The sequence below is a fragment of the Oncorhynchus mykiss genome, chromosome 10 (assembly GCF_013265735.2).
Source record: "Oncorhynchus mykiss isolate Arlee chromosome 10, USDA_OmykA_1.1, whole genome shotgun sequence".
NCBI lineage: Eukaryota > Metazoa > Chordata > Actinopteri > Salmoniformes > Salmonidae > Oncorhynchus > Oncorhynchus mykiss.
In genome coordinates, this window is record NC_048574.1 from 68,813,033 (window position 1) to 68,827,861 (window position 14,829).

Genomic DNA, 14,829 nt, shown 5'->3' on the forward strand with positions numbered 1-14,829 from the left:
CTGGCTGGTAGTTGTGCATGAATGAGGAGGCAGTCAAAATGGATCTGCGTACAGTAGAAATGATGCCTTTCTGAGAGGAGATAACATAACTCCGTAGCATAGGGTGTTCACTGACCCAGTCTAACTGTAGTCTGTTGACACTTCTCCTCGTTGGAGCAAATTACCTTTGCGCTCTCTCTCTCTCTGTGTGTGTGTGTGTGTGTGTGTGTGTGTGTGTGTGTGTGTGTGTGTGTGTGTGTGTGTGTGTGTGTGTGTGTTTTACCACTGAGTAAATCAGTCACAGAGAGCAGTCTTATATAATTGACTGGGGCTCTAGCATGGCTGGCTGCCTCTGGTTCCTGCTCTCTTTTGATGGTGTCGCGTGTGTGGGTGGACAATTTATCTTAATGTTTTCACAGCCATTTTTGTATTGTTTTTCAGTTAAAACTGTAAGAAGAGTTTAATAAAACTTGAATTCCCGATACAACTGTGCTGCTGCCAGCAACAGTCGGGGTCTCACGCTGCGTCCCTCTCAGATGGCTCAGCGTTGCACCTGTACTGCCATTACTCTACCTCAATCCCACCTCGCAAAGTTAGCAGTTCCTTCTCATTTAACTTCTCAATGTATTGCCATACAGGACTCCACTGTTGTCGCTTGCCTTTCTCTGCCACTGCAATGATGTGGTGGTAGAGAGTTGACTCCAAAATAATAGATTGCACGTTGACTCTGGGTGTTGACTTTCATTTCTGAGTGTCAGGATTCTTAAAATTCTGTATTTTTGGAATGGAGGAGACTGATTAGCTGCCGTACTTCTGAGAACACAAACACTCACATCTTTCATAGCGAGCTAGCGAGGGACGGGGAGAGAGGGGAGGGGCACAGTACAGGCCCGTCGGCCACCAGGCACACAGAGTCAGAACCGTGCACTAGGCCTATCTATCGGCTATCAAAAGCTGTATCTTGCAATGGAATGCTTTATCTTGCTATTTCTTAGCTTGCAATGTCTCGGAACTTCAGTAAAGCAAAGCCAATCATCAATGAATAGGCTACGTTACTGAGACGAGTGAAATGTAACACTTCGCTCTCATGCAGTCACACACGGTCTCTGTTCGCTACCTTATTTCACTATATTCCCCTGATGTGAAGAAAGCTACCTTGTTTCTCTATATTCCCCTGACGTAAGAAAGCTACCTTGTTTCTCTATATTCCCCTGACGTAAATGAAGCTACCTTGTTTCACTATATTCCCCTGGCGTGAAGAAAGCTACCTTGTTTCACTATATTCCCCTGACGTAAATGAAGCTACCTTGTTTCACTATATTCCCCTGACGTAAATGAAGCTACCTTGTTTCACTATATTCCCCTGACGTAAATGAAGCTACCTTGTTTCACTATATTCCCCTGACGTGAAGAAAGCTACCTTGTTTCACTATATTCCCCTGACGTAAATGAAGCTACCTTGTTTCACTATATTCCCCTGACGTGAAGAAAGCTACCTTGTTTCACTATATTCCCCTGATGTAAATGAAGCTACCTTGTTTCGCTAAATTCCACTTTTATCGCAAAAGTAGCAGTCCTAGTAATTGGTAAAGTGTATTTATGATGGTTTGTCAGGCTCGATGCCACTGACAGAGAGGCCTGAAAACTGTTGGTTGTCACTGGCACTTTATGTCTTGTCCCGCACGCATCATCATAAAGGGACATTCAGCAGCTGTGATGGGAAGATACTCATTATCAAAGGGGACGGTGACAAACACATGGAGTGTTCTTGAGTGACGGAGGGTCTGTCTGTCTGTCTGTCTGTCTGTCTGTCACTCTGTCACTCTGTCACTCTCTCTGTGTCTGTCTGTCTCTCTGTGTCTGTCTGTCTGTCTACATATGTGTTTAGCTTCACCTGTCATTTACCTCCTGCTGTCCCAAAAAACACTGAGCTAAATGAATATGTATTTAAAGAGCAAGACATGCTGAACCAACAACATGTCAAGCTAGACGTGGCCGCCCCGCTGCTCAGAGAAAAGCAGAGTTCAATGTACATTCATATGTGTGTGTTTGATGGTAGAGATTTGACATGTACATGTAAACATCAAACATCTCTCTCTCTCTCTTCTTTCCACAGTGCACCTTAGTTTGTGAGTCATCACAGGGAACCCCAATCGACAAAGATAATAGCCCCCTGACGGGTGCTGGTAAGTTCAACTACGCTTGTTCCTTCTACCTTTAAACACCTATAATTTAACTGCTGACTTCCATCGTCCTTGTAACATTGTAATCAGTGGGAAGAGGTTTAAGGCTAATTTCATCCCATCTAATTTGATTCCCCTTCCTCCTCCTGTCTAACCAACCACCCCAATCTCTCATCGTGAAATTAGTTTTATACTGAAAAGATATCTCAGGTTTTTTTTGCATTTTCTCTTAAAAAAACCTATTACACCCCTGTAATTACCATGACCTAGTGTTACCCCCAAAAGCAGCTTGAAATTGACATAGTGTAATCAAGTGATACATTAAGTTAACCCACGTATACTTCTTGGTTTTCTCATTGGAAAGTGCGCCGCCCTTGACTAACCTTCTCCCGCCAAAGAGATTTGAAGTCTCAATGGGGCTATACCCAGTTTGATTAAAAAAACTCATATTATTCATTCTCAGATTAAAACGGGAAGCCTTGGTTTAAGTAAGTAAAGGGAGGGAGAGCCAGTTGACCGTGGAAAAGGTGTGAGACTTGGCCAACGGTGGCTCTAATGGAATTCACCCCTTTGTGACCTTTTATTCATCATCTACAGCACCATACCAGTGTCTCCGATGACATCATCGAGGGACCTTTTCTTCCTTTCTATTTAACTACAAAATGTAGAAAATGCCTTTTTCAAACATCTAGACACTGGTATGGGTGCAGGACAGGACTAATATGATGTACAAAAAAATGTATATAAAATGGTGAAGTGCCCCTTTAAAGCAGGTAATTATATCCCCAGACAAGGTGAACGTCCGCCTGCCTCCCTTGGCTGCTCCAGTCCTGGTTCTGTATCTGTTCTGTGTGGACTGGCTGGAGAGGCAGACCAGCGGAAGCGGCGCCACGTCGATCCTGTGATACCAATTAAGGGAGAAGCCCCCGAATGGCGCAACACACTTCACTTGTTACTCGATCACTGGGAGCGGGGAGAATCGAGCAGAAACACCAGGAGTGAGGAAAAAGAGAGAGGGAAAGAGGGAGGAGGAGAAGGAGAGACTTGAGAAGGTCACTGCTCCCTGCTGTGTTGGGAATATAAAGCCCTTCTTTCCCTTTTCTCATCACTCGTTCCTCTCCAGAGGGTAAAAGAAACCCTTCTGAGTCTCCAACTCCATCCTCCTCTTCTTCTATGCTTTCTTTTTTTCTTTCCCTTCCTCATTATCGTATCTCGGTACTTTCTAGAAAGTCTTATCTTCGTCTTTTTCTCTGTCTCTATTTCCGTCCTCAGCGTGTGTTGTTATGACTTTCCTTACAGCTCTGTTCTCTATACCCGTCGTCATTGTCACTATCTGTCGCAATTAGCTAGCGAGAGGCAGGCACCAGGGGGCTGTGCCACCCGCCTTCCTGCGCGGGGTGGGTTGCAGGAAGGCGGGTGGCACAGCTGTGTCCCATCACTATAACACGCTCCCCGCAGACTTAGAGAGATTGACTAATGCAATTTAGCCATTCACTTGTATTACCTTTCAGAGGGGGGAGAGCGGAGAAGGATGCACACACACACATGCACACACACAATACACACACACAGGACGGGGGACGACGCCCAGGGAAGAAGTAATTTCCTTAAGAGGTGTGGGGAGAGGAGGAAGGAGCAATCTGATTGGCCTTCAGATTAGCGTGGCGGCGGGGGGAGGTCAGAGGCTAATCTGCTCCTTCGACCGTGTCCGCTGCAAGGAGGAAGTACTTCAAGTCTTCATCTCGCTCTCAATCTGTCCCTCTCACCTCTCCCTCTCTCTTTTTAACTCTGACTTACTCTTTGAAATGCCCTCTAGAATCCTGTCCCTCTCCACACAGCAGCAGCAACAGTGTCATTTAATAATCCAAGATCAACCTCTCCATTTCAAATCATAGCTGTACTTTTTAATTTGATGTAATCATGAATATAATGATTATGAAAAAATAATGGCTTAAAAATCCTCAGAGGAAGTTTCCGCACCTATTTAGAGTAATTCCTGTCCTAGAAAGAAAATCCTTGTTTTAGGCTCCACCTCGAAGACTGACACAGGCTGCTAATACATATTCAGGAATTGGGGGTGGGAACGTTGTGGTGATTTCCAGGTGTAGCAGAGAAATGACAACAAATAGGCCACTGACTGACAGCTGTCAGTGTAATTAGCTAGCATGCAGATATCATCTTTTTCACATGGTCCTTTCTAGCCTGGTTCCAGTAACTATGGTGGATGGGTTTGGCTCTAGTCTGTCCTAGCCAACCTTCCAGGGGCCTGATTCCTACCCATCTGACTGTCCTTGACACTGAACTGAACACCACATTGCTTCCCACCCCAGTGCCTCTAGTAAAAGTCACCTCTGACACATTATCCGCCAATTAGAAGGTCTCTCCACTGCCACACCGCCCCTCGTTGTGCCCGAACATCACAAGGTTGTCACTACACTCTCCAACGCTCTGTTGCCTTCTGTGTGGGACATGGGACCCGGAATACCCAGGACAAAGTGCTCAGAATAAGGCCCTGACATTGAAAAGGGATGACGGAGAGAGGGCCAGTCTCTGAGTTGAATTCACACCTAGGAAAGTAAATGGATGGCAAATGGGTGCATATGGTAATGGAGCCTCTCCTCCCCTCCTCTCCTCCTCTCCTCCCCTCCTCTCCTCCCCTCCTCCCTTTCCTCTCCCCTCCTCTCCTCCGCCTCCTCTCCCCTCCCCTCCCCTCCCCTCCTCCTCTCCTCTCCTCTCCTCTCCTCTCCTCTCTCCTCCTCTCCTCCCCTCCTCTCCTCCCCTTCCTCTCCCCTCCTCCGCCTTTGCCTCCTCTCTTCCTCTCCTCCCCTTCCTCTCCCCTCCTCTCCTCCGCCTCCTCTCCCCTCCCCTCCCCTCCTCTCCTCTCCTCCCCTCTCCTCCCCTCTCCTCCCCTCTCCTCCCCTCCTCTCCTCCTCTCCTCTCCTCCCCTCCTCTCCTCTCCTCTCCTCCCCTCCTCTCCTCTCCTCTCTTCCTCTCCTCCCCTTCCTCTCCCCTCCTCTCTCCTCTCCTCCAGGAGTTGGACTGACATTACCACTGTTAGTTGGTTGGTTGCAGCTTCACAAGGAAGAGGGGAAGTGATTTTATTTTTTAAAAGGGAGGAATAAGTGCTTGGGTCACACTTGTGATTCCCAACCCTCGGTGCCGTGTAGCTTTTTTGGAAGCATTACACATCTTGAAGCCTCCGTCTTCAATGGTGAAGTCTCTTCTACTACTATCGGAGCGCTACAGCTTATTACTATTGAGTGACTTCCTTCCAGAACGCTAGCGTGGCCTCTAAGAGAAGGAGCAACGGCAGCGAACTGCGAATAGCTGTTAGAGGCGTACGGCTTTTTCCGGCTTTCTCGCCCAGCGACTGCCAGCACACTGATAACAGTATTAAAGCTGTTTTTTGGTTGCCGCGTGATTGCTGCTAATAGCCACTCTAGGAAGAAAAAGGAAGAGGAGTGGAAGGGTTGAATTTGAATGGGGTTTAATAGGAGAAGATGGTGAGGCAAAGTTTGGGGAGTCAACCATCTTCCCTTTCCTTCACTGCTCTATCATAAACAAATCATTCAAATGGGAATCAAATCCAATGAAGGAATTGTTTAATAATGAAATAATAATTTAATGGGCTGACCTGAGATCTCTTATATTCTTCATTTTCTAAGTCTTGGAGAGAGAGATGGAGAAAGAGCGATAGAGAGAGAGATGCGGCTCTTGGAAGATGAGGCAAGCAGCAACCTTATCTATCGCAGACACTGTTATTGATTATGGGATTTGCAGCACAGGCCACATGAAAATACGTTTTTTGAAGGGTTTGAGTTTTGTCTTTGGATTTTTCCTCGGTATCAGTTTGTTTAGAACCAAACCACATCGTCTGGTTGATGTTTGTGAAACTTAGAAATGTCTTTGAAGGTGTATGTGATCATTTTCAGTATGTTGTGATGGTTGATACTGTCTGTCTCGGTTTCTCTCTCCTCCTTCTACCTCGCTCCATCTTTATCCCCCCCTTTACCACCTCTCCCTTCCTCTTCCTCTCCCTTTGCCCTACGCCCTCTCACCCTCTGTCCCTCCCCTCTCTTTCTCACTCTCTCTCTCTCCCTCTATCTACCCTCCTTCTCCCCTCTCCATCTCACCCTCCACCTCCTCCCTCTCTCTCTCTCTCTCTCCCTCCCTCTCTCTCTCCCAGTCTTTAAGAACCCGGTTTGTAAGGTCTACAAGTTCCAGACGGTGGATAGTAAATGGATGCTGGTGAGAGAACAGATGGAGGAATGTACTCTGTCCTTCAGCATCCCCAGACAGCTCCTCCACCTCTACATCCAGGAAGACATGAGGAGGTAAGCAAAAGCAAAACCTGACCTTGGAACAGTATTACATATGGGATAATGACTTGTCTTTATAAGCACAGTGATTTGTGAGAAGGTAAACAGCAGCTGATCGAGGATCAGGTAAGGCCAAATTTAACCACTGGAGGTAGACATCAACACTGACATCGGATCAGTGCATAGGGAGAGCACAGACCTGTAACAGCCTTACTCTAAGCCTAAATCTAACCACTAGGAGGTACATTGCATTCATTTGAATAGGGGCACTATAGCTCTGGGCCTGCCTACATTAACAGGCCTATTTCAGAGATGTAAATGGTTGTTCAAGAGCTATACTTAGAGAGGATTGAATTATTCAGGTCTGTTTAACACTTCAAAAGGGGATTGTTGTACGCCTGTACACTAGTCAACCAGCAACACACACACACACAGATGTACACGTGCATACAGGCACACAGATTTTTGCACACACACACACACATGCAGAGAGGGACACACACACAGAGAGAGAGAGATAAACACACACACCAACTCCCCCCAACACTGCGTTGTTCTGAACAAAAGTCCTGGAGCTTTATCGAGCTGAGAGTGGCTTTGAGGAAGATGAAGGTACTGTGTCGCTAATTGACTCTGCTCCTGATCTTGTTAGCTAATTAGTGGTCAAAGTGGCCACAAGATGATGAGGATAAAGTGATGTGTATTGTAACCAAAATGATTCCAGATGACGTTTGAATCCCCCAGAATGTTCGTAGTGCAGTGTTAATGGGACATTATACTCAACAGACATTCAAGTTTGTCAGATGTTTTCATACCTCAATAGTAGTCTGATGATTTTGACATCTGGAAACATCGGACAAAATTAGATTTGAGAGTTTAATGTCCCTTCTTTAACCACAGTTAACCCTCATTAACCGTCAGTTAACCCTCCCTTGGCAGGTCCAGTTTTGCCATTGTACTCAATAAAGGAAAGGTTAAGATCCTGCCAGTGAATAGATTATCCTAATCAGTTTATCAGAGAGAAGCCACTGTGATGGGTAAGAGGATCTCAGTGTTCTCTTCCCTCAGGGTCCCTATGAGCGTCTGTCAGGACAGATCGTTCCTCAACACGCCCGCCGTCCCCTAGCAATCCCTCATAATCCCCCGCCCGTCACATAGTCCCTCGGTCGGCAAGCGGTCGATCTCATGGCAGCGTCAGTATTCCAAATAGCTCCCTATTCCCTTCATAGTGCCCTATGAGCCCTGGTCAGAAGTAGTGCACTATAAGGCTTCCATTTGGAACACATGGAGTGTCCCCATCGGCCCACTAGTTTGGAATCCCAAGTCATTAAACTAGATTAGAACATTCTCAGACCAAGGTTTCCCTCAAGTTCTAGATTAGAACATTCTCAGACCAAGGTTTCACTCAAGTTCTAGATTAGAACATTCTCAGACCAAGGTTTCACTCAAGTTCTAGATTAGAACATTCTCAGACCAAGGTTTCCCTCAAGTTCTAGATTAGAACATTCTCAGACCAAGGTTTCCCTCAAGTTCTAGATTAGAACATTCTCAGACCAAGGTTTCCCTCAAGTTCTAGATTAGAACATTCTCAGACCAAGGTTTCCCTCAAGTTCTAGATTAGAACATTCTCAGACCAAGGTTTCCCTCAAGTTCTAGATTAGAACATTCTCAGACCAAGGTTTCACTCAAGTTCTAGATTAGAACATTCTCAGACCAAGGTTTCACTCAAGTTCTAGATTAGAACATTCTCAGACCAAGGTTTCCCTCAAGTTCCCGCCCTTAAAAGCTATTATTTAAGCCATGTTATTATCTGGTCTATTGCCTCTAGACTCTAACCTCTCTTGATACTTGCAGTCTGAGTAGAACAATACTTTAAAGCTAGAGTCCTTCATTGAAAGTATAACAAAGCCGTCACCCCACCTCTGTTTTGGTAAAAAGAGAAGGGATGGAGAAATGTAACTCTTAAACTCTTAAATTCATAGACGGAGCTATGGATGCAAGGACTGACCATCCATATTTTGGAGGCAGGGACTGACCATAAAAATGATAGTGTTTTGAGGCTGTACAGCGTTTGTTTATGTTTACATTGTTTACAAACATTGGAGTAAAACAAGCGGATATTCTGGGTTCTGATGGTGTATGACAGTTGAACTAAGCTCATGAGGCATTTAGATGTTCTCTTGTTCAGGAATCAATGGGAACATATCATTAATTTGTAAGTTATGGATATAGCAACTAAGGACTATTCAGAAAACGATCTCGATCCGTCACTATACAATGGGTGTGTATGACACATGTTCAAAAACACAAGTACGTTATTGAGTTTGTTTACCCACACACATCAATGTATATCTATTATTCACTACCAGGTAGATAGGGAGTTTAAGAGCTTGTTTGTAATCCTCTTTAAACGATTTCAGGCGTTCTAGCTACCTCTTAGTTCTGTGTAAAAACTCAATCAGGCTTTACCCTTTTAATGATTAAGACACGCCTTTTAAGGCTGTGAAGTGGCACACACACACACACACGCTGTGAAGTGGCATAGTCTCCTTCCCCGGCATCACTTTATGCTAATAGTGGCATCTCTTTTTCTCCTCTCTTCATCCCTCGTTCCCTTTGATGTTGACAGCCATGTTCCAACCTTATCAACATGCCTGTTTAATCTTTGTCCTTGTGTGTGGGTGTATAGCTCTTGTGTGGCTCTTTGTGTGTGAGTGACTGTGTGTGTGAGTGACTGTGTGTGTGTGAGTGACTGTGTGTGTGAGTGACTGTGTGTGTGTGTGAGTGACTGTGTGTGTGAGTGACTGTGTGTGTGAGGGACTGTGTGTGTGAGTGACTGTGTGTGAGTAACTGTGTGTGTGTGAGTGACTGTGTGTGTGAGTGACTGTGTGTGTGAGGGACTGTGTGTGTGAGTGTCCCAATTATAGATGTGTGCGTGGCCGTTAAATAATATTTCTCCTTTTCTTTAATGAATTGATCTGATTGTTTCATGAATTCCGAGCTACGCCTACACTCCTTCCCCATTCAACAAGGAGGAAGTGAGCTGATCATCTTCTGCTCCTGTGAACTAAAGAGCATCACAGCGGTCTGCCTTTGGTTGGTGGTTGATACTACGGCCTCTCTACACTACATTTCAGTAAAGCACAGTATATGGAAATCAGTAGGCTTTAGTTCTCTATGTACTTGGCCGTCTACAGTAAAGGAGGCAGGTTGGGATGTAAAGAAGGAGGCTTCTGTTTGTGAGTCGTCTCACGCAGGTTATATTGACCCCAGGCCCAAAGCTCTTGGTGATTAAATTGAACAGGCCACTATAACACAGCATGAAATAAAGTCTCTCACATGACAGGTCTTTGCTCTTTGGAAAATGTATTCTGTACCCCTCATCTGTCCAAGTCAGTTTGAACATCTCTCTCTGTCTCTGTCTCTGTCTCTGTCTCTGTCTCTGTCTCTGTCTCTGTCTCTGTCTGTCTGTCTCTCTCTCTCTCTCTCTCTCTCTCTCTCTCTCTCTCTCTCTCTCTCTCTCTCGCTTGTCTGTCTGAGGCCTCTGTCTTCTTTTGCCCTCCTCCCCTACTGTGTCTTGTTCTTCAAGTCTCACTCTTGTCTTAAGGCTTGTGACTCAGTCTCCCCCTACCCCCCGGCACACACACTGTTGTTCACCCACTGACCCCCACCCACCGCTGTCTGCCCAGCATCAAAATAACCTGTCTGGGCTGGGGCTGACGCCTCTTGATACACAAATAACAGTGGTTTAGACAGAAGAATATGGATTACACTGAATGGCTGCAATCTGCTGAAGAGCATGGGTATGGTGTTTGACAAAGCAAAGTGGCTATAGCGCTGGAATCAGACAGCATCACAGAGAGAGCATCTCTCTCTCTCTCACACACACACACACACACACACACTGCATTCTCTCATGAGCATTAGAGCCCTCTCCAAACCCAAGTGGGTGGCTGGGTTAGGACAATATGTTTGATTGGAGCATCGAGGCCTCATGGAGTGGGTCTACTTTAAACCTCACTACCCCAACCCCCCTGAAACGACACCTATCTGAACGTCCCCATCTCCTACTCTGCGAGAGGGCCAATATCATTATCTCTGTCAGCAGTGGTGTCGGATTACCATACAGAACAAAGAGAAATAATCATTTTTTTCTCCCTCTTCTACCCGAAACTGATACTGGAGAATATTTTTGTTCTGTTTTAAAAAGAAATCGGGTGCTTTTTGTGCGCTGACTAATTTAAAAAGATGCTAATCTTCTGGTTGAAAGTGTTAAGGCTACACGGGAAGGCTTTGAGTCGGGAACTTTACATGGGAACTCATCATTGTTCTCTGAGGAAATCTCCACACAATTAAGGGTGGCTGATCTTAGCTCGTAATGAGACACCGGCATGAGATACTGAAGTTCCCTTTTTACGGAATATTCTGGAAGCGAAAAGTCGGAAGCCCACTTGGTTCGGCTAGATAAGTCTCTATTACTTATGGTAATCTAAATTAATGGGGTAGTTACTCTATTTTACATGTTTAGATATTTGTTTTGTTACTTGAAATCAGTCTATGGACAAGGACTGCAATCCACGCTGGTTTAGTTGAGCTAGCCACTGTCAAGAAATGCTAATAAGGGAACAAATACATAAATATGTAAAATCATGGAACTATCCCTTTAACTCTCTCCCATGATGTTGAATCAATGCTCCCTATGGCCGTTACCCACAACTCACCTGTGAGCATAGCCGAACAGCGTCTTGGTCACAGAGCAATGTGTTCCACCGCTAGGTCTGCCATAGAGCCTATTTAAAGTAGGTCCTTGCTCTCCGGGATCCTTGGGATGTCCCTACCCCATTGAAGTTGAAATTTAAAATGGTTAGGGCTAGGGTTTAGGGTAGGGACGTCCCAAGGACCCCGGATAGCGCTACTCATGTTGTTTACTACCGTAGAGAGAGGGTGCACTTTAAGGTGGAAAGGGGGGTCAAGGAGAAATGTTAACTGCACCTGGGCAGCATGGCACTATCTATCTGCCTAAGTTTACTTCTGTGCCATTGTCAATTGGGTTTCGTGAGGGTGGAGGGTGGTGATAGATGATTTGATGATATGTTTGCAAATGTCCCTTAATCTCTCACAAAATACACATCATGCGAACATTTCGAAAGATGATACGTTTGCAAATTAATTAGAATAGATCAAACAGTCTGATAACATATTCTTAAAGTGGCTAATTGACATTTTAGTGAGTCTGATTAGCAGCCCCACACTGTCTTTAGTCTGAGAAACATTGGATCCGTTGTCAAGAATAACACACCCTACGTATCATTGAGATCAAGACCTTGTTTACAGTGGATAGTACAGGCACCGTGTCTCATATCACGTCTGATCACAGCCATTCAGATGATAACAACGACCCAGCCGGCTAAGGAAAACTCACACACAGGCGGTAGCCTGGGTATCAGCTTGGACGCCTCCGGCGACGGGTGGTTATTTCCTCAGCAATGACCTCAGTTTACCTCGGGCCCCTAATGGCAACGTGTAGGGGTATTTTGGCCCTCCGGCTACACGCCTCACACGCACACCTCGCTACGAGATCAATCCGGTTGCCGCGGCGATCGACTTCGACAAACTAGAGAAGAGGGCTAGATAGAGGGGTTTATTCTTGGTTAATGGGATCTGGGTGGTAGGATGTCTCTGACTGGGAGAAGAGAAGAAGGGGTGATGATGGTAAATGAGTGGATAAGTGGACAAAATGGCTTCTAGCCTGAGGGTGGGATTTGTTTCATAATGATCAGTCTATCGACTAAGCAGTGAGGCTCAGGGATTGGGGTAAATGGTGTGTGTGTGTGTGTGCGCATTTGTGTGTAGGCACTCGTCTGTGTGCTTGCGTGCGTGTGTGTGTGTGTGTGTGTGCGCATTTGTGTGTAGGCACTCGTGCGTGCGTGCGTGCGTGCGTGCGTGCGTGCGTGTGTGTGTGTGTGCGCATTTGTGTGTAGGCACTCGTGCGTGCGTGTGTGTGTGCGTGTGTGTGTGTTCCTGCATGCATCAGAGAGGTGTTAATCGGTCTGTTAATACACTCGCCACTGTGACAGTTCGGGTCATATGACTCAAACCAGAAGACAATGAACAGCATTAGTCACAGTGGAGGCAATCTAACCGTGCTATTGGCCATGAGCCAGCACAATAGCATTAGATGATGCTGGGAGCAGGGGGTCATAGAATAGGTTCAGTCTTGCTGGATAATACTGTATGTGGTTGTGGTGAACCTGCCAAAGCAATCTTCATGAATGTCTTGATTTACAAAATGCATGCATGTATTCTCTAATGATCTGTATCCTCTCAGTGACATTCCTGTATATCTCTACCCAGTAAAGACAGAACAGGGATATGCGCTCCTTCTGAGCCGGGTTCCTCTCTAGGTTTCTTCCTCCTATGGAGTTATTTTAGTTTCCTGGCCACTGTGCATCTGCTTATGTCTCTGCTTGCTCGGCCGGGCTTTACAAATAAAATGAATTGATTGATTTACTGTCTCTCTCTCTCTCTCTCTGTTCTTACTCTGTCGCTCTCCTTACTTTCTCTCTCCCTTTCTGTGTCAGTGGGATATGAGTTTGATTGAACTGAGCCGACAGAGTCCGGTTTAAAAATTCCTTGTACTCCGTAACGATCCATGAATCTCTCATTGACATTCCCTGTGGATCCCCTGTCATTCCAGGATACAGGAGCTGAGGGACCTTGGGGAACTGTCTCCCCACTGGGACAACCTGAGGAAGGAGGTGATTGGCCGTTATGGACAGGTGATAGCTGCCTACCAGGAGACCCTGGCTGAGCTGAATAAGATCACTGGTACGACTTACTACATGCACACAGGCAAGCATGGACACACACAGAGTCACTATACGCACACACATATTTACACTATGCACACACACTGCTTCATGCCCTATACCATGCTATAATGCTCTCTACCTCTTAAAAGGGTAGAGGTACCCTTGGGAACAAGCGAGCATTTCTGAAATCCCTCTCTGTGAACACCCCTGCTGAATCGTCTTTGTGTTTTGTTTGGCCTTTTCTTGTTTTTGTTTACCACATTGCCTACGTTTCTGTAATTTTGCCGATGCAGTGGATACCTTTGTACTTATCATTGCTTGGTAAAGAGGTGGAGTCTGAAGCAATGACTTATCAATGACCAAAGCACTGACTCTCCTACCATTTGTGTCGCTGAGTTGTCGTAGTGATGCTGCAAATGTTTATCAAATCAAGTTTATTAGTTGCGTGCTGAATACAACAGGAATACAACCTTACAGGGAAATGCTTACATACAAGCCCCTAACCAAAGCCATGAGCTAAAGCCATGAGTGCTACGGGACGGTAGTCATTTAGGTAGGTTATCTTAGTGTTCTTGGGAACAGAGACTATGATGGTCTGCTTAACTTCTTGCGTCGAGCAATCCCGTATCCGGGAGCGTAATCATAGCCTCAAGCTCATTAGCATAACGCAACGTTAACTATTCATGAAAATCGCAAATGAAATAAATATATTGGCTCACAAGCTTAGCCTTTTGTTAACAACACTGTCATCTCAGATTTTCAAAATATGCTTTTCAACCATAGCTACACAAGCATTTGTGTTAGAGTATTGATAGCTAGCATCGCATTAAGCCTAGCATTCAGCAGGCAACATTTTCACAAAAACAAGAAAAGCATTCAAATAAAATCATTTACCTTTGAAGAACTTCGGATCTTTTCAATGAGGTGTCTCTCAGTTAGATAGCAAATGTTCAGTTTTTCCAAAAATATTATTTGTGTAGGAGAAATCGCTCCGTTTTGTTCATCACGTTTGGCTAAGAAAAAAACCAGAAAATACAGTCATTACAACGCCAAACTTTTTTCCAAATTAACTCCATAATATCGACAGAAACATGGCAAACGTTGTTTAGAATCAATCCTCAAGGTGTTTTTCACATATCTATTCGATGATAAGTCATTCGTGGCAGTTGAGTTTCTCCTCTGAAGCAAATGGAAAAATGCACTCAGCTGGAGATTACGCAATAATTGCAACGGAGGACACCAAGCGAGCACCTGGTAAATGTAGTCTCTTATGGTCAATCTTCCAATGATATGCCTACAAATACGTCACAATGCTGCAGACACCTTGGGGAAACGACAGAAAGTGTAGGCTCATTCCTTGCGCATTCACAGCAATATAAGGAGACATTGGAACACAGCGCATTCAAAATCTGGGGCATTTCCTGTTTGAAATGTCATCTTGGTTTCGCCTGTAGCATCAGTTCTGTGGCACTCACAGATAATATCTTTGCAGTTTTGGAAACGTCAGTGTTTTCTTTCCAAAGCTGTCAATTATAT

General features: G+C 45.2%; 1 protein-coding gene across 14 annotated transcripts in view; it reads left to right on the forward strand.

The window, feature by feature from the left end:
• LOC110498435 (type II inositol 3,4-bisphosphate 4-phosphatase) overlaps nucleotides 1-14,829 on the forward strand; it is a 243,404-nt gene that overhangs the window by 167,168 nt on the left and 61,407 nt on the right. For 12 of the 14 annotated variants that reach the window (XR_005034211.1, XR_005034210.1, XM_036933670.1 and 9 more), the window contains 3 exons: nucleotides 2,096-2,165; nucleotides 6,349-6,496; nucleotides 13,179-13,333. Coding sequence is in view for 12 of the 14 variants with exons in the window: in XM_036933670.1 (XP_036789565.1) it covers nucleotides 2,096-2,165; nucleotides 6,349-6,496; nucleotides 13,179-13,333 (373 nt within the window). In the remaining 2 variants the exon portion in view is untranslated. The remainder of the gene's footprint in view (nucleotides 1-2,095; nucleotides 2,166-6,348; nucleotides 6,497-13,178; nucleotides 13,334-14,829) is intronic. The other 2 variants (XM_036933681.1, XM_036933671.1) reach the window with 1 other exon arrangement.